A 20,025-nucleotide genomic window follows, 5' to 3' on the forward strand; every position below is an offset into this window, starting at 1 on the left:
CAACATGAATATCAGCTGGGGGGGGGGAGTCAATTTTGTGAAAAACGCCATCTGAAAAGTTGCTCAACATTTGCTGCTTGTTAAGAAAATTAATGTATTGGCTTTGCTTTATCAGAGTCTCGCTAGGTCCATGAAACAAGACGTATATTAATTTTGTCCACATACAATACTTTTCCCCATGACTTACATATCACTTGATGGAGTAGGTTTTGGAGAGGGACTTGGTAAATTCCCCTCCATAATTTCATTAAAACTATTGTTTCCAATGTTCTTGGCCAGCTGTGGAAGATACAGAACAAGAGTATTCATCTAAAGACTTCTAAGGTGTAGTATTTGAAGTATATGGCATTTTCAAAGACACAGCCAGGTAACCCCTCCCCGCAGAACAGCATAGGCCTTCTGAGAAACCTTTTCCTTAGAAATTGCAGTCTGCCATTACCAAACATTTTGCACTCAAGCAAATACAGTGGACGCTAGGGTTGCGAATGTGATCCATGCAGGAGGCACGTTTGCAACCCGCGCTCCGCGCACGTCGCGATTTAGCACTTCTGCGCATGCGCTGAAACCTGGAAGTAACCCGTTCCGGTACTTCCGCAACCCGAAATCGCACAACCCAAAGCGTCTGTAACCCGAGGTATGACTGTAGTAGAAAAATCAAGATACCCACCAGAACTGAGCACCCTGAAAGATAAATAACATAGTAGTACTATCAGGGATATAGGAAGCTGCCTTGCAGTGGGAGAACTGAGATGCATAGCTCACTTCATCGGCTCTGCTGTGTCAGGCCAGCTCCATCAGGCTTCCGCTCCTACAACTGGTTCACCTGGGAGCAGCCATTCTATCAGACTCCCACAGTAGGAGAGACAGGAAGGAGGGCTCATTGAGTCAGCTTTGCTCGAGGGCCCAGTTCTATTGGGCACCTCCTGCCCCTGAACTGTGCCAGCTGGTCATTACAGGAACTGTTTAGACACTGGTGCTGGAGTGATTCCCCTCTTCCCTCCCTGTCCTTTTCACTGGATGCCAGAAGCATGAGTTTAACTCAGGGGTAGCATCTGATTTAAGATTTATTTATTTATTGAAAACAGAAATGTTGTATGACACTGGTATTTTGTGATCTTTCACGGCTTATAAATATTACTAATATTAAAAAACCCCAATCATTTGCCTGATCTTTATAGGGACTGATCTGTCTGGAACCGGAATTTGATAGTGTAAAATCAGAGGGCTGAAGCATGCAGAAATATGGCTAATCACATACTGGAGATGCTTGGGAGAATGGAGGATCTACCATGGGCTAAGGAGAGATATTATTTCAGGGCATAGATAAGGGGAAAATTCTGAGGTTCTCAAGAACTTATGCTACTCAGGCAACTGTAACAAAGAAACTGAGGAGGGTGCCTTGGCTCTCTCCCTGAGCTCTCAGAGACAAGGGAGTAAGTTCCCTGCGCAAGGTGATGAAGGGCTGTGGATCTAGATCAGCCTTTCTCAACCTGCAGGCACAGATCTCTTGCATGGGACAGAATAAGAGATTCTGCCTGGAGAGTAGTTGCGAAATACATCCATGCAAACAAGTCTATACGAATAGAATAGTCAAAGACATATCCAAAGTCCCCTTCCCTCCCTGTCCTTTCCCCCTTATATGTCATGTTATTTTAGGCCAGGCATAGGCAAACTCGGCCCTCCAGATGCTTTGGGACTACAATTCCCATCATCCCTGACGACTGGTCCTGTTAGCGAGGTATCATGGGAGTTGTAGTCTCAAAACATCTGGAGGGCCGAGTTTGCCTAGGCCTGTTTCAGGCTGTAAACCTGTAGGTGGGAACTGTCTTGTCTTGACTGTATATAAGCCCGCCAGGAAGCAACATAATCTGTGTGACGAGAATATATATATAGCACGCTGCCATTTCCACATCTTTGTAACATTTTCCTTAACAGTAACTGCCCAGATATATTAATTCTAAGCCTGGTGAATTTTATGTTGCTTACCAAGAGTTCAGATGTTCCTAATTTGTCTAGCTCTATAGACTGGATTCGAGAAATATGAACACCCATTTCTCTATGTATTCCGGAGCACTCTATACAGGTTAAAATACCCAGGTTTGTTGAAAGCCATGTTGGATCTGAACAAAAAAACAGAAGAAAAAACAAACAGCATTTTAAAAAGCGTTTTTCTTCTTATAACAGCAGGACAGCTATTGATATTTTATACATCTGTTAAACTTTGAATCTGTGTGATGAATAAATCCCTAGAAATAAAACTTTTGGGCAGACAGTTTCCACATTAGGAAAAATATATTTAATGCACGTAAAAAATACCTGGCGATCCACAATCACAGCAGACATCATTTCCAGGAAATCTCTGTATATCATCAATAATGGCTTTTGTAAGATCTTCTAAACTATTTTCCCCTGCACTTTGTTCTCCACGGAATGCCATATTTAAAGCTTCTTCTTTGCTGTTGGTCAATACTGATATCCATCTAATTTAAAATACAAAGATGTTGTTTTTTAAAGTCTTTTCCCAATGAAAAAATCTATAAAAGACAATTTGTCTGAAGGCAGGAAAGAGCAGAAAGATTATAGCACATGCTAATGGTAAACAGGAATCTGAACAGTAGAAAAAGACAACACAATAAATGGAACAGGTTAGAAATAAAACATGTAGGAAAAGTAGTAGAAAATGTGGGGAATATATATTAATAGAACTAAATAAAAAGTCTGACAACATTGTGCAACAGAATATTAACCACTAAAGTACTGCAGTTATGGAATATGTTAAAAACTCAGATCTTCCGGTTGCTAAGCATATGGTGTGTCAGGAGAGGCGGTCTTGAAGTAGAAGGAATGTTTGTAACTAAGATTTTATGATCCAAATAACAGTCGTTGGGAATAAACCAGTTCATTAACTTGTTAAGGTTAAAGAGATAGCTAACTTAATGTTAATTAAACTGTGCCAGCTCTGAGGCTGGTGCAGCAGGGAAGCCCAGATCAGGCCCATTACCATCATGTTATTGGCAGAAGGGCTGGTTCAGGATCCAGTAGATCCTTTGCCAACTCATGCCCCTTTTGGGGGGTTCTTCTGGCCATCACCAGAAGCTTTTGCCTGCCCACCTGTGCAGGTGTGCTAAGGTGCCCCATCAAGCACAGTGGATCAGGGTTTGGATTGTATGGTAAGCAACCATACTTAATGGCATTATATTTTAATTACTATGAATAAATATATTTACTTATATAGGTGGGATCTGCTAGCTTAATAGAAAAGTACATTTGCCAGAGACATCTGGGCTTGGGCCAGGATAGGACAAGAGACTGCCACAGAAAGAACTAACGTACTGGGATATATGAAAAGGAGTACTAAACAAAAGTGTACAAAATTTGAAACATACTTAAGAAGAGCAAGCAAGAATAAGTGGACACCAACCTTAGCAAAGTCTGCTAAAACAGACTTGCCACATTTCTCCAACTGAGTAACCCATGGGTAGGCAAACTAAGGCCTGGGGGCCGGATCCGGCCCAATCGCCTTCTAAATCCAGCCCAGGAATCAGTGTGTTTTTAAATGAGTATAATGTGTCCTTTTATTTTAAATGCATCTCTGTGTTATTTGCGGGGCATAGGAATCTGTTCTTTTTTCTTCTTCCCCAAAATATAGTCCAGCCCCCCACAAGGTCTGAGGGACAATGGATCGGCCCCCTGCTGAAAAGGTTTGCTGACCCCTGGTCAGTAACTAGTCCATCCCCAAATTACAAATCTAACCTCATTTTAATAGGCACATTTTAGCTGCCATATTACTTTATGCGATAGATCTCATAAACTGAAACAACTCATTGTTTAAAAAACTGAACAACTCATTTCCAAATAATAATCAAGCATATTGCAAACCAGGTAAACAAAATCTCACAAAAGGTACATGATACCATTTTGTTTCATTTATAAATAATTGTCTGCAACAAAACAGAGCTGAACAAACAGCACTGCAATTCTCTGTAATGTGTTAAATTTCTGAGACAGAAATGTGTTATTCGTTTTCATTCATTTATTGCTGTTAAAGTCACCACACACCTTAATTTTATTTGGCAAGTCTAAAATGGCCAATGTAGCATCGGCAGTGTTAAACACTGTTCTGAGTAGCAAACGTCCGAAGCAGCTGAAGTCGAATGGCCATTACTTTGTTCTGTTGGGTTGTGTTATAGCTGATGTGAAATTACACTAGCTTGAATTTTCATGGTGTGCTGAACAATCTTTTTCTGCTTCTTCCTTGATGGAAATTCTAAACTAGCAGGTTATGCTCCATACCTCCTCCCTGTAGAGTCCTCCGCCTCCCTTGCACATTAGAAGTATGGAAAGGGGAAGTGTAGCCCAAGCATCCTGTTTCAGAGGGACCACAGAACACAAAAAGCTGTTTCTATGCAAAACTATATATGGACAAAGGGTAGGCAGGCTCAGGCAAGCACAAACTATGGCATTTTCTCTCTGTATGACTGGAAGAAAGCTGTTTCAGGCCCAGGCTGTCTGTTGCAGCAACCCAAAATGACAGATGGCAGAGAACAGGAACCACATGGTGGATTTACCATGAAGTCCCTTTTACTAGTCCTAGCCTGGGGGAAAAGTAGGTAACAGTAAAGGCAAAGCGTTAACTCAACACTGCTCCTGTAAGTACCTGCTTTGGAAGGTTCTACTGCCCATGATACAAGGAAGGAAAGCAGGGATAAAAATGGACAGATTCTCCTCCCAGAAGTGAACTGCCAATGAATCAAATCCTGTCTGCAGGCCACAGGAGGGGCATGACTCATTTCACATCAGGCTGGGGAAAGAATATGATTTTCCACCCCCCTTATGAAATATACAAAAAATCGATCTACTGAAAGTATTTTTAAATTATATGATTCATCCTTTATAGAGTATATATCACTGCCAGAGTAACAGGAGAAAAAAACGTGTGCGCTTCAGTAACAAAATTCAGGTTTTTGCCAACATAGTAGGCTATTAAGAATGAGAGAAAAACTTCCCTTTGACAGTACAGATACCAAGTGCTAAACTCTGAAGGGCAATGACGTGAGCCAGTTTATAGCAGCCTATAGCCCACAAACACACTGGCTGCAAATCAGCATCCTAAAAACCGGCTTCTGCAAGCACTGGTGCCAGATCAAGGGCATGAGATAAGCAACAATCTGAAGAACTAGAACAAAGACTAGGGACTTAGCTATACAGGCGCAAATAAAACATTTTAAGTGTGTTTTAAGCGCAATATACAATGTGACACTAGATGGCAATGGTGAGCCTTATGGAAAATTCAATGCATTTTTAAAAACCCTTTTTTTAAAAAAAGCATTTTCAAAACTTTTTTTATATGTGTGTAGATTCCACCCAAGAGAAAACTCAGAAAGGGAGGGAACGGGACATAGACAAAGCTTTCCACTAACGATTTCATCCCTGGAACTATTGGTAGAGAAATGGAATGGTATGTTCTACAACTGTATTATTTATTTATTTATTTAATTTAATTTAATTTATATAAATAACTGAACTGGTCATGAAGGGCTTGGTAGAAGCACAAGGCAATTAACGGAGAGCCTTGAACATAATTTTCTTTATAAAAAAATCATTAAAATTATGCACAAGCAAGTATACGATTTCATACAATCAGGCTATGCATGAAAGCATCAGTACAATCACCTGAGGGGAAAGGGCTATCAAATTCATTACAATATATTCTTAAGGGGATTGGCAGGTGTCAGTGGCAACTCTCCCCTGGAAACCAGTTCTGGTAGAATTGGAAATAGAGTGTGATGCAATGGGCTGGGCTCTTAGCTTCCTTTGATACAAGGCGTAAAGGGAAAATGGCAAATGTGGCTGGCAAGCAGTTCCCATTGGTTTTCTGCTGGGAGAGGTGCACGTAGTAAGCAATTGCCTCCAGTTTAAAACCAGTTTTGCAAGCAAACATTTTGCACTGAGTCAAGGAACAAAAATATACTTACGCAACATAGTCTTGCTCGTCCTCTGCCTGAAAATGGTATGTTCTGTTATCTGGAACACAAACAAGTAAAGAAAATGAATGAACATATGAAATGAATTATACATTGGGCTTTACATTAGATTATTGAAGCTTTCATGCCTTAAGTTAGCCAAGCCTATTTGGCAACCAAGGACATACGCTGAAATGAATCAACCCTTAAAAATATCTACTTCAAAAGACAGCGTTTTGATCACATTAAGAAATATACAAGTTAGCTCACTTATAAGAAGTATCTGGAGGGGCTGATTTCAAAGCAAATATGCAACGTAGAATAACTATGCATGAGAACCAATTCATATAAATCTACAATACATAGGCTAATTAACTTTACAGATAACATACGTGATATCAAGTCAAATGATTTCTTGTCCTCTGCATTTGGTTTCACCTGGCAGGTTAGCAAATTCAATTTAGCAGGTTGCCTGTTTGACTGAAAAAGAAAAGTTATTTATAGCATTCTTGATTCAGAGACAATATACAGATGTTCCACTTTCTTCCATGCATTTTTATGTTCCTTGTGTGCAGCAACTCATCTACATGCTGAAATATAAGCATATTATGGAACTGAAGAACTGCATATTTACCATCTCATTCAAACTTCTTTAAAAGAAAATTTATCAGAAGAAAACCTATTTTGATTCAAAACGCCGAGTAATCAATTTGTTATGACTTTCTGGCTATGTTATCCCTTATGGAACGCTTTAGTTTTCAGTCTCATTCAGCTTCTACCTAACTATAATGTGACATGCAAATAAGTGTAATCAAGTGCTGAGAGCCTCCCCCAGCCCTAAAAAAAACCTGCCTCCAGAAAGGTTGTTTGGAGTGCAAAAGAGATGGGCAGGGAAAGAGAAGAGCCCATTTTCTCCAAACTGCTGCTTCCCTGGGGATGAAAAAGGAGCCCTAGAGATTCTGCAAAACACATTTGCATGCAGCATGTAGTATACAAAGTAGTGCATACGACGTATTTTGTTAAAGACTGTATAGGAGAAACATCTACCATATCAAGCATCAATGCATTGATCAAACAGTTCTTCAATTTTGTTTTTAGAACTGAATTCAGAAGTTACAGTATATACATCTACTGGTTTGGCAAGCAAGTTTGAACACAAGGGGGCAATGTCTAGTAAAGATTTGTAAATCAGAAGGAATCAAACTACTGCAATCTTGTCTCACATGCCCAGCAAATGTTTCCCTGGAGCAATTTATATGCCTTCTTTTCACTCCTTCTCTACTTCCCCATACTTGATCAAAAATATGATAATCTCTATCTCGAATTCATGCAGTTTTAGGGTGTGTGGTGTTTTTTAAAAAAATCCACAATGACATGAGCAGCAGCTGGTGTTCCCAAATACAGACTTGTGTGACTGTGCAGATTCTAGACCCTCTGAATATAAAGTTTCTATTACATAATGCAACACTGATCAACACAAAAATAACCTTTTAAAAATGCTTTTGATTGGAAGCATTTCACGGGCTAGGTCAAAGTCTTTGGGTGGTGCCCAAATATTTAGATATTTGGGGATTAACAGGATACTCATTTTCTCTCTTTGTTCTGTCCTAACGTAAGAATACCAGCTCCAGCCTTTCCTGGACAGAAATATTAATAGCTGCAGTGGGCCACGCATTGGCAATCTCACAATTAGGATTACTGAAACGTGCACCACATGGAGCTGTAATGTTTGGTCCAGAAGCTGCAGTTACTGCAAAGCGTTATCTGACTTGTGGCTAAGGTTTCCTTCCTTCAACATGTTATCACCAGTGCTGAGGGAACCACACTCACTGCCAATATGCCAGGGGCCAAATTTATGGTTTTCTCGTTAGTGCACAAAGCCCTATACAATTTGGGACTAAGATATCGGAGGGGTCCTCTCTCTGTATCTGCCCATTCGCTATACAGGCAACTCCCCATTTATGCAGGGGTTATGTTCTGAGCCACCGCGAGTGTCAGTGAAACTGTGTATGTTTGAAACGCCACTGGGAAAGTCTGCAAACATCACAATTGCTCCCTCCAAACTTCATTGCTCAAACTCTCCGTAGGTCTCAAAGGCTAGTGCAAGGGCTCCTGCAACTAACTGCACTTGCAAAGGTTTGCGGGACTGTTAGGTGCAGTTTGAGTGCCTCCCCCCCCCCTTCTGAGCTTTTCTAGGGCCATTTATGCCATTTTAAAAGTAACTTCTGGGTCTGGCGCGATGCAGAGAGTCACATGTCAATTGGTCATTGCCTGTAATCTTCTGCAAAAGCTCTCTATGTTGTGCCATGTTTGACGGAGGTTCATTCCATGGTAGCTTAGACTGGGTCCTTCAGAACAGTACCACCTATCCTGCTGATTACACCGCCCACTGAAGTTAAGGCAGACTCCAACGATGTAACAAATTTCACTGGATGCCAGAAGGATGTGTTTAACTCGTGGGTAGCATCTGATTTAAGATGCTATCTATTTATTTATTGAAAATAGAATGTATGACACAGGTATTTTGTGATCTTTTGCTGCTTATAAATATTACTAATATATATATATATACACCAATCATTTGCCTGATCCTTATAGGGACTGATCTGTCTGGAACCGGAATTTGATAGTGTAAAATCAGAGGGCTGAAGTATGCAGAAGTATGGCTAATCACAAAACGGAGATGCTTGGGAGAATGGAGGATCTACCATGGGATATGAGAGATATTATTTCAGGGCATAAAGGGTAAAGGGACCCCTGACCATTAGGTCCAGTTGTGACAGACTCTGGGGTCCCAGAGTTCATCTTGCTTTATTGGCCGAGGGAGCCGGCGTACAGTTTCTGGGTCATGTGGCCAGCATGACTAAGCCGCTTCTGGCAAACCAGAGCAGAGCACGGAAACGCTGTTTACCTTTGCGCTTCAGCGGTACCTATTTATCTACTTGCACTCTGACGTGCTTTCGAACTGCTAGGTTGGCAGGAGCAGGGACCAAGCAATGGGAGCTCTCCCCATCGCAGGGATTCGAACCGCCGACCTTCTGATCGGCAAGTCCTAGGCTCTGTGGTTTAACCCACAGTGCCACTCATGTCCCATTTCAGGGCATAGATAAGGAAAAAATTCTGAGGTTCTCAAGAAAGCTTACTTATGACACTCAGGCAACAGTAACAAAGAAACTGAGGAAGGTGCCTTGGATCTCTCCCTGAGCTATCAGAGACAAGGGAGTAAGTTCCCTGTGCAAGGTGATGAAGGGCTGTGGATCTAGATATTTCTCAATGCTGTTCTGAGCAGGCACAGATCTCTTGCATGTGACAGAATAAGAGATTCTGCCTGGAGAGTAGTTGTGAAATACATCCATGCAAACAGTCTGTATGAATAGAATAGTCAAACACATATCCAAAGTCCCCTTCTTCTTAACGTAGATGTACGAAACCTTGCACATGCTAATGTCCACCCTCACTAGCTGTGTGTGTAGGTTTATCTCAGGACTCAGGTATCTGCACGCAGAACTGCATGGACATTATTTCTTCTTCGGTTTACAGTCCTCTGGCTCTTGAACAATGTATGTTCAAATGCTTTCTTGTCAAGTCTGCAGAGGTTATTTTCCACAGATGTTTCAATGAATTACTGCCAGCAGACAAGTCCAAAGAAAATGGAAATAATGGATATACGCAGCTGGGGAGAAAGGACACTGCTGTTTCAAAGCAAAAAATGTTACATATAAACACGGTCGGAAAGATTTGTACAAATAGCATTTTTTCTTTATGGTATCGCTCTGGGCTTTTAAAAGAAAATATCACGTTGGACCAGCTTGTAGCACAATCTTATACATGGCAGCACAGAAGTTCATGCCGTTTTCAGTGGGGCTTATTCCCAAGGTAAGTGGGTATAGGATTGTATTCTCAGTGATGTCAACTGATATAAGACCTTGTCAACGAAGAAAATTAGGGTGGTATACTACAGTCAAGTTCCTAACAAAGCCTATGCTGGCTTCTATTTTACCCCTCCTATACGAATATAAAATTTACAACAGCCTCAATTTACAAAAATAAAAAACGAATTGCTGAAGAAAACCAACAAAAGCAAACAATAAAATAAATTATGCTTTAACCAGACAGGCTTAAAAATCATGCCACTTAATACAGCCTTTGAAGGAGAATACCTCCCTGGGTGCTTTACACATATTATTTTGTGGAAATCCGTATCACAGCACTATATTATTATTATCCGTTATCTATTTTTTTAATGTTGATTTTGTTTTATAAGGAATTTTTATCTTCTGTTTGTAAACTGCTTTGGATACTTCTGGAGTAAAGTCAGGCGGGATTAACTTGTTAAACTGGATTGGATGGTGGTTAATTCACTGAAGACCAGATGGTTTGAAAGTAGGCTCTACCTGTATATAGCAGGGGTGGCCAACTCCCAAGACACTGCAATCTACTCACAGAGTTATAAACTGGCAGTGATCTACCCCCCTTTTTTGGGTTCGGCTTAAAGTTGGACGTGCCTGGTATATAAGGATTAAACCCCCTTAACTTCCCTGAATTTGTTGATCGCACTTGACATAGCCCCAGGCTATGTGGACTTGCTTTTGGCTTTCCACTCAAGGTGCCAGCTTCTCAGAAAAAGGAGACACACTGCATGGAGAAGAGCATCAAGAAGTGTCATACAAACATCACACTTACAGAGCTGGGTTGGTCCGTAAGTTGGCAGGTTAAACCTTTTCCCTACAAGGTACTATTTTTTATCTTTTTAGCAAACTTTTAACTCTGCTTCATTAATTGACACCCCAAACCTTGAGTAGTTTTTGAGGAGAAACAAAGGAGATTTTAGGCTGGCTGGTAATAGACGGTGCTGTAAAATAAAATAACTTTTTTACCTGGTGGCAGTGCAAAAGTCTAAAGCGGGGCAGTCCAATACACAGTCCGCATGTAGCCCTCGTCTTTTTGGGTGGCCCTCAACAACATTTGACACTCCCCCGCCCCAGCCCTTGTGTTGCCTTCCCAAAGCTGGGTAAGTGAGCCAATGGGCTTTGGGAAGGAGGCAGGAGGGCTCTGACAGGGTCCTGGAGGCACGAGAAGGCATCAAATGTTGACCTTGCCCACTTGGTATGGAAAGTTGGGACACCTTGGTCTAAAGGGAGCAGTGGGTGAGCAGAGGAATACACTCAACCTTGGCTAGGAACTCTCTCGCCTGCACCACAGAACAGGGCCCGGAGAAGCTGGGGTTGTACGACACGCATGATCAGAAGAAAATGAAAAATTCTAATACCTCTGATCTGTAAAAACACCAAAATATACTGTGTGGTAGTCAACTAAGTTTTGTTCAGAGCAGACCCACTGAAATTAATGACCATTAATAAGTCTAGTCCATTTATTTCAATGGGTCTATGTTAAGCAAAACTTTAATGATTACCACCCAGTGGCTCATATTTGAACAGCTATAAGCTATTTCTATGTTGAAAATTGTGAAAGGTGATATTATGTGAAAAACAGGTTAAAACGTTTTCTTTCTCTTGCCATCAGGAGGTCCTGGTGCCATAAACTGTTCACAGAGGAGATCTAAATAGAAGAATCACTTCCTCTACTTCTAGGAATACGACAAGGCAAAGGGTGAGTGAGTTAAGGAGTCAATAGTGCTGAAGCAGCTCTCCATAGGTAGCTTCGGAAGCTATCCAAACCAACAACAGCTAGAGTCACTGGATGTAAGCCAGGGCATAGTTTAAAACTGAGTTAAATGTGTTGTCTTGGGTGGTTCAAGTTACTTACAATGTTAGGTTTTCTTACGCAGCTCTACACCTAGCATCCAGCTCTGTATCTAACAATGACAAAGTAAACCCATGATACCTGAAACTACCAACAAATGTATTACAGCATAAGCTTTCTCTATCAGAGCATACTTCACCATCCAATGGATATGTATGTATGTATGTATGTATGTGTATACACACACACACACACACACACACACACACACACACACACACCACAGGTACTGAGATACTAACCATCACTTTCAGTCATGAAAAGTCACTGTTTGGTCACTTACTCCCAAAAAGTCTAACTACCAAAAAGTTATTTCAATGCTTAGCTGTGCTAGAAAAGAGCAAAACAGACTTATGTCACTTCAATTTCATCTCCTGGCAAGTATGAAACAAAAATTTAAATAGCTAGCAACTATGAATATTGTGCTTTATTGTTTGGTTTTAAAATCTTAAAAGCAATATCATCAGTGAGTTTAAATGGCAAAGAAAACAATTCTTGCTATGGGAAAAGAATGGCATGTTTATCTTTGGTATTTAAATGACCACTTGCTATTTCTATGTTTGCCAGAAAAATCTGCCCACTACAATTTTACCTCCCTCTTCATGACCTCTAATATTTAACTTCTTTCCCCCTTACCCTTTGAATTCAAATCATGAAAGTCAAGTTACGTACGACTAGAGGGATGAGATATTGGCATTCATCTCATAAGAACAGAGAAAAAGACAGGATAAAGTAGTCATCTAAGTGATATTTAAAGGCAGCAGGAGGGGAAGAGAAACAAGGAATGTGTGTACTATTTATTGGAAAATTATCAGGAAACCTTTCCACTTCAGGCTACCAATAACCCTATTTTCAAGAATTTTAAAATAAATACGGCACTGTCCAAAATTTCATTTGCAGATGTCGACACCAAAACATCCAGTCCTGCACTGGGCAAACACATGAGAAGCCTGTTTCACAAATGACCACTTTAAAAAAGAGTTTTTATTACAACAGTTCTAACAATGTCAAGACTACATTAACAAAGATCTTCATTTGCATCATGAATGCCTCACTGCTGTATTAATAACAACCAGGTGTAAAGTAAGGCAAGAGATGTCTCATGTATGAAAATACTGTAAAGCTGGAATAAGCATTATTAAAGTATCCAAACTTCTACTCATGCATGACAACCTGAGATACAGAGGTGTGTCAGGGCTTGATGTAGAGCATGGGGAATCATAAAGTAGACCAAGTAAGAGTGTGCCTTGTATTACTTAATTAGAAAGAGACAGGCATTTACATGTTCTGGACATCTCACACCCCTATGCATAGCGAGCAAGAGTCCATCACTGATCAATCGATCAATCAAAATCCAAACTTTTGCCTTGATATAACACTGATTAATATACCACTTACAGGCAATATAGAGATTTATTGAGTCATGCTGCTGGGAGCACGTTTAAATGACAGTAAGGCTGAGCTCAATAATATTTCTACGGCCCTCTCAGCAGCTTTCCTGAGGGTACCAGGGGCTTCAAGAGAAAAGAAGAATTGGGAAATGCTGCCACTTCTTCCTCCAGGAAGAGTGGAATTCTTCTGAGTGTGTCTGGATCCAACCCTTTGGGTCTAACTCCAAGATGGTAAATGACACATCTTAAAGCTGATTCTGGAAGAAGGGCCAATACCTCAGAAATGACTACAGATGACTATGGGTTGGGAATAGATGCAATTTTCCCCACTCTCTTAAAAAACATCTATAACTTTTACCTCCTCCACTCACAAATGTATATTGATCCTTCCATCTCCTGCTCACGTTTCCCACTTTCCTTTTTTTAGTGGTAATTATGACAAGTGTTAGATATGCGTCAAGTTTAATGCTACACACAGCTAGCTTCAATTTTACGTTTAAAAGCCGCTTTCACGTGTTGTTGCAGAACTACAAACTCTGGTTGAAAATTAACTCTGCTTGGCATCCAGGAATGCAGACACAACCATAATTAGCACTGAAAAAGGGAGGGGAATTTGAGTGAGCGGAAGAACAGAATGTGTGCCTGAGGGGTGCACTTGATCTCTCATCCATGGCTATATTATACAGCCTTTAAGTTTATAAAATCTTAATTTCCATGATCATGAAACATGACTACTCAAGGAATATAAAAATGAACAACAAAAAAAACCTTACTTCTGAATATCTTTTCTAATTCCAAAGGCCACTTAGATTTCTCTATTCGAAAGAAAAAAATGGGGGAGGCAAAGGATGATTCAACCAAAAATCATCTGCCAGTTATCTTGCTAACAAATGTAAAACATGATCTCAGAGATTTAAAAAGACCAAGGGCTTGTTCAGAAGCAATGACAAACCAAAACTTTCTAGCATAAAATGCACCTGCTAGGTTACTAACTTTATTATTAACTTGCTAGTATCCAACTAACCTCTGAACTAGCAAACTACAATTTGGTTTTCCAACTTGGTTCGCAGGACTCGCACAAACAATTGTTTGCTAGTTTGGATGCAATGACAAACTATGGTTTCTCCAAGGTTGATGTAAAGTGAAGCATGTGAGGTGAGGGGCAACGTAAGAGGATAAGGCTGATTCTTGTAATAACAAGTCGTGGTTTGGCATTAAACCTGAATCAAGCCACAATCTAACTCTGGTGAAAGTAAACATCTCTTTGGAGCAAATCAAAATTTTAAATTAATTATATATTTTATATTTTCCTATCAGTTTGAAAGTTCTGCAAATTTGTCATGTAATCCCATCAGCAAAATAAAACCATGTTAAGTCAAATGTACATGCAGATCCCGCTTTACAAGCACCATGTGTTCCCTGGAAATCATTCAATGGGTGAGCATTCACATTATGAGTCAATGATTTCCATTAATTCCTATGGTAAAAGTTCTAATGTGTTTCTGACCATGGAACTTTGATCCAAAAACACACAAAAAACCCAGAAACCCCTGAAAAAATGCTGTTCGATTCTCCCCCCCCCTCCCTTGGATAACCAGCAAAAGGCAAACAAGGAAGTAGAAAAATGCTTTCTGTTTGGATATCTGAATGTGCATTGCATATAGTGAGGTTTGGGTACCAATTCCTTGTGTTCTGATAAGTGAATTTCTGCATAGTGAGCGTTCATAAAGCGGGACCTGCGTGTACAAATTCTACATACTTGATTTGTAGACTTAAAAAAATCTGCTGCTGTATGAACATGTTGTGAAAACAACCATGTTCACATTTGGAATTTGGTACAATGACTAGAACCCATTTAAGGCAAGGCATATAAAGAAATCACTTTTCTTATTGAACACTGTACCATAAAGGAAAAGGCTCCTTGAAGAAAAGCTGGCTTATTTATTTATTATGGATAAAGATGAGTAACAGCCCTGTGATGGGAATTTAAAAAAAATCCATGGGATGTCTTCTGTCACATAATGAGCTGTTCATTATCATCTGCCAGAACGAGCTGTTCATGTCATCTGCTATCGCCAAAGCACTGCCTCAGCACATTGAAGGTGGGTGATCAGTGATGTGGTTACACTAGACTTTACTATGTTGCAAATTCCACCAGACTAACAGCTCACCCTGTGAAGTCAGCATTTCCAATTAAGCAGCCATCATGAGACACTTGCTCATCTGTAGCCACCTGTGTCTGATTACAGCTAATTAAAAGGCCACAGTGTTTAACCAGATATGGTACCATCAGTAATGGACACAGGCGTACATTCAGATGGAGCTTCACATTTGCTATTAACGCACAAAGCTATACCAAAACTAAAGATGCAGAATGAAATAGTAGTATGAGTGGTGGAGGGTAACCACTAATTAAATGGCAAGAGGTACAGACGACTGTTCAAAAAGTTCCTATTTGTCAGCGAAAAGCAACATGAAGAAGAAAATCCACCACCGTTAAGATCCAAACTATTTGAGTAAGGGAGAAGCTTCACTCCAAACCTTTAATTACTTAGATTGGAGGACAGAATTTGGGTAGTATAAAACCCTCTTTAACTTGAGAAAAGTGACATAAAAGAAGCAGCTGTTTCAAGAGTTTTACCAAAACTAGAGAGCAGACTTACCAACAGTATATAATTTCAAGGTGTACTCAATGAGAGGCAAGCTACCAGCTCATAGAAGGCTGGGAAACTTAAAAACACCATCCTTAACGTAAAAAGTACAACAAAATAAAAATGTCTCATTACTTTGTGTGTTTTTAGCGGTTTTGAGAGAGACCCAACAGAGTGGAATATTAAATTTAAAATTTGTGTAAATTTCAATGCAATGCTAATTATATTTTAGGGACCAAACTATACAAGACGATAGTTTAGATCTATGTGCAAGCGTTTTTATGTGTGTTTAATACAAACACACACACACACGATCTGTAACTATATCAAAGTTACATTAACTGGAGCAGAATGCAGTTGGGGTATAATTGAATATAAAAGGTGCAGTATAAAAGACTACTTACGGTTGCATGTGATATGGTCAGAATACCATTTTTGACAGTGCATTTTCTTCTTTGCCAAACTTTCCGTAGGCTAAATATGGAAGGAACGTGGCATAGGGGGAAAAAAAAAGCTTTAGGAATATTATTGCAACTACTTGTTGTACTTAAAGCTTGATCCTTTAATTTTCCTAGTACCTTAAGAAAAAAACAACATCAATAATTTTCACATGATAGCAGCAGCACGGATATGGCATGCAAAATATTGTGAAGATCACCCAGTTCCGTTCATTTCTGAATGGTAAATGAATTAATAGGTCATTCCCTGGACAATTACAAGACTTTTGGGCACTTCAGAAGATTTCAGCTTAAGTCAGTTTTCAAGTACAGTTGTACCTTGCTTTGCAGCTGGGATCCGTTCTGGAGCCTTGGAACGGAAGCAGGGCAAAGCGCCGTGTCTGCGCACGCGTGAAGCACAATTTAGTGCTTCTGCACATGCGGCAAACCCAGAAGTAACCTGTTCCGGTACTTCCAGGTTTGCTGCGGATGTTCGTTGGAATGGATGCTAGACGAGGCGGACGTTCGCGGAGGTATTACTGTAATGTAATGTTTCACAATATCATAAGCTAAAATAGAAGACTTATGCCGGTACAGCAGGGGCCCTCACCATACATTTTACAGCACTGGCTGATTCCACTTATCAAATACTGTGCTCTTAAGTACTTACCCATCACTCTTCTTTAAAAGATAACCCTTCTTCTCACTGCCGTATTCCTTATTTCCCTGAAGCTGGTGCATACTATATCCTCCTTGCCTGCTCTGTGAATCCTAGAGAGAACATAAAGGAACAAATAATGTTTCTCCTTTTCCTTATTAGTTTTCAAGCCCTCTTTTCTTAATACCATTTCAATCCCTCCATTTATAGAACCGCTATACAAAAACACAGTTATCTTGCTTTGAACAACAGTCCCAACTTTTTACATGGACAGTTTTCTTTAGCATGTAAAGGATAATGGTATGTTTTCACAAGGCGATGAAGGTGTTACTAAAAAAAAAAAAAAAATCCAGAACGTTTTTGCGGAAAAATAAAAATGTTTGGCAAAACACTGCACATAGAAGAATCAAGTAAGCTATACACCCAAAGTGTATTTGCAATACAAATATTTTCATTATTTAACTAGCTTTACCAAATTATATTAATTGGTTTAGCTGATGGTTTAGAAGGGGTGGAATGAAATCCAATGTATACAAGTGTGTGCATGCCTGTATGCATATATAGATACACATATACCGCTGATGAATGAATGAATGCAGCTACTAAAAGCTGTACAAATTCACTACAATAAGCAATGATTCATTAAAGCTTTGACTTACTCTCCTAGACTTCGATCAGGAAAGGCAAAGGCAACATAGGAAGAAAAAAGTAGAATATTTTAAGACAGCATTTGTTAAAAGGAGTATATTCATGTGCATTTTGCAGTCTCTTTATTCCAACATTTCAGTCTGTAGAAAAGGCACAGATAGGCATCTGTAGAAATAGCTGTGTTTAGATGTTTCATAGCTAATGCTTGCTGGGTAATGGACAAATGATTCACAACTCCTCACAAAAAGGGAAAAAGAAGGACTAGCTTGGTAAGCAACGAAGGATAACCATTCCACAGCTAAAGCGTTTTCATAAAGCTGCTGGTGAATCTGAAACAAAGATTATTTCTACTAATATTCAGCCTATATTTTACCACCTCTCTTCCTCAAGTTTTAATTCCTGCAATTCCATTAGCAGAGCAAGGCTCAAAGCCGAAGAGATTCCACATCTTCAAGTTTTGATTGATATTAATATGCCATGCTCTTCCTGGGTTAAGTTCCTTAATATCAAGTGGAAAGTAGCATCTGAATTAATTTACAAATTCTTACTTTTGGTGAACAACTAGGTTCTAAAATATAGCTTGCAAGTGCTATATAACCTATCAGCTGATGTTCTCCTTATGGGCAGTTATGGCCTTCTGTAAAAACTGAGCAATACTGGGTTGAGGTGGTCTCAGAAGGCAACCTGCCCATACAATCAAAAGCTTTTTCTTAAAAAAACAACAACAACCTAAAAATGGATCTGAATGGATGTTGCTGAATTCAAACTTCCATCAGCCCTACCATCCAGCATGGTCAATGATCAGGGATGATGGAAGTTCAGTCCCAGGGGGCCACATGTTTGAGAACCAGTATAGTGATTAGAGACTAGGACCTGGGAGATTTTCAAATCCCTACTCGGTCATGGAGTTCACTGGGTGACCTTGTGCCAATCATATAACCAGGATTCCATGGTGCAGTTGAGATGCATCTGTGCATGCATGTGAGGATGTGGGGTGGCCACACCCACTGCTGGCATGCAGTCCCCAAAAGTCAATATAACGTATATAGGAGCTCTGTCCTTATGGTGGAAAAGAATAGCTTTATGGGATAGGATGAAAGAGTTTTTACAAAAGGGGCATGAACAACGCTGGCAAAGCAGCAAAGGAAGATCCACTAGAAATCTAGGATTAAAGCTTTGGGGGTTTCTTTTTCTTTTTAAAAAAGACCATACCTAATCCAAATTAATTCTTTACAAATTGAAAGGACAATATCCATTATTCTGATTACTGTATAAATGCCATAATTTCAAAGCCATAATGCAACACTGTATAGAAAAAAAATTCATTTTAAGGGAAAAACACCAAACAAGGTCTTTCCTTAAAAATGCACATCTTTAATCACTTAAAAAAAAAGAATACTACCTAATTGATAAACAAATGTTTCTTTAAAATTGATCACTGCCTCTCCAAGTTTCCGCAAAATCTGGCTCAGTATTATGGGGTATTTTTTACAAACATCTCATGAGTAAAGTCATTTGTTGACTATCTTAAAGAATAATTAAGGGGCAAAATACACACAAATGTTTGTTATGAAGCCCTAACCTTTTTTAAAAAAACAACAAATACCATATTTTTTGCTCTATAAGACTCACTGTTTCCCTCCTAAAAAGTAAGGGGAAATGTGTGTGCGTCTTATGGAGTGAATGCAGGCTGCGCAGCTATCCCAGAAGCCAGAACAGCAAGAGGGATCGCTGCTTTTGCTGCGCAGCGATCCCTCTTGCTGTTCTGGCTTCTGGGATTCAGAATATTTCTTTTCTTGTTTTCCTCCTCCAAAAACTAGGTGCGTCTTGTGGTCTGGTGCGTCTTATAGAGCGAAAAATACGGTAAATGAAAAGCAGCAAAATACTACTGTGAGAGAAGGAGACACCCAGGTTGAGGAACAGATGCTTAACCTTTTTCATGTGAGCCGTTTTATAACTCAGATTTTCTTGCTCACTAAAAGGCTTTCAATTTTGAAACATGTCAATTAGGAATCACACACATCAGGGTACTGTGAAGTGTCCCTAAGGTTACACCAAGTCTTTCTTCTACAATTTTCCTACTTCCTTTAACATGGCCCTTGCTCTTTGTGTTTCTATAGAAGGCCCAACTCCTCTGCCCCAAAGCAGTTTGTTTCCTTACATTAAATTTTCTCCCTGGGCTCCAAATGTAGTTGAATGTGATTACAAGGTTCCAACTAAGCCATTGTTTTATAGTTTTTAAATGCCAAATTTTAATATGAAATTAGAGAGAATTATACATGTGGAAAACATACTTCCAAGAAATGTTTTGTATATTTCACCAGCTTGATATTTTGCTCTTTTGTTTGCAGAAAGCACATACAATTAAATGTAGAATGATGCTCATAATAATTTAGAAGCACAATCAATAATGCTGTCACTGAACAAAATATCACAAGATTGGTTTTTTATTTTATAGCTGTATTCTAATGATATACTTTTGTAAACAAGTATATCTTACTGTGATTTGTTCTC

At 39.6% G+C, this 20,025-nt stretch overlaps 1 protein-coding gene and 1 long non-coding RNA gene across 6 annotated transcripts in view; one reads left to right on the plus strand and one right to left on the minus strand.

Annotated features, from left to right (window-relative positions):
- The window catches only part of LOC308593205, a 751,641-nt gene that overhangs the window by 134,113 nt on the left and 597,503 nt on the right, over positions 1-20,025 (plus strand). The window lies entirely within an intron of this gene.
- ASAP1 (ArfGAP with SH3 domain, ankyrin repeat and PH domain 1) overlaps positions 1-20,025 on the minus strand; it is a 142,112-nt gene that overhangs the window by 30,008 nt on the left and 92,079 nt on the right. For all 4 annotated transcript variants that reach the window (XM_081204431.1, XM_081204428.1, XM_081204429.1 and 1 more), the window contains 7 exons: positions 16,876-16,976; positions 16,173-16,242; positions 6,356-6,443; positions 5,976-6,024; positions 2,317-2,480; positions 1,987-2,120; positions 188-279 (listed from right to left, as the gene is read on the minus strand). In XM_081204431.1, the coding sequence (XP_081060557.1) occupies positions 188-279; positions 1,987-2,120; positions 2,317-2,480; positions 5,976-6,024; positions 6,356-6,443; positions 16,173-16,242; positions 16,876-16,976 (698 nt within the window). The remainder of the gene's footprint in view (positions 1-187; positions 280-1,986; positions 2,121-2,316; positions 2,481-5,975; positions 6,025-6,355; positions 6,444-16,172; positions 16,243-16,875; positions 16,977-20,025) is intronic.

Source organism: Podarcis bocagei (assembly GCF_964188305.1).
Source record: "Podarcis bocagei genome assembly, chromosome: 8".
NCBI classification, from domain to species: domain Eukaryota; kingdom Metazoa; phylum Chordata; class Lepidosauria; order Squamata; family Lacertidae; genus Podarcis; species Podarcis bocagei.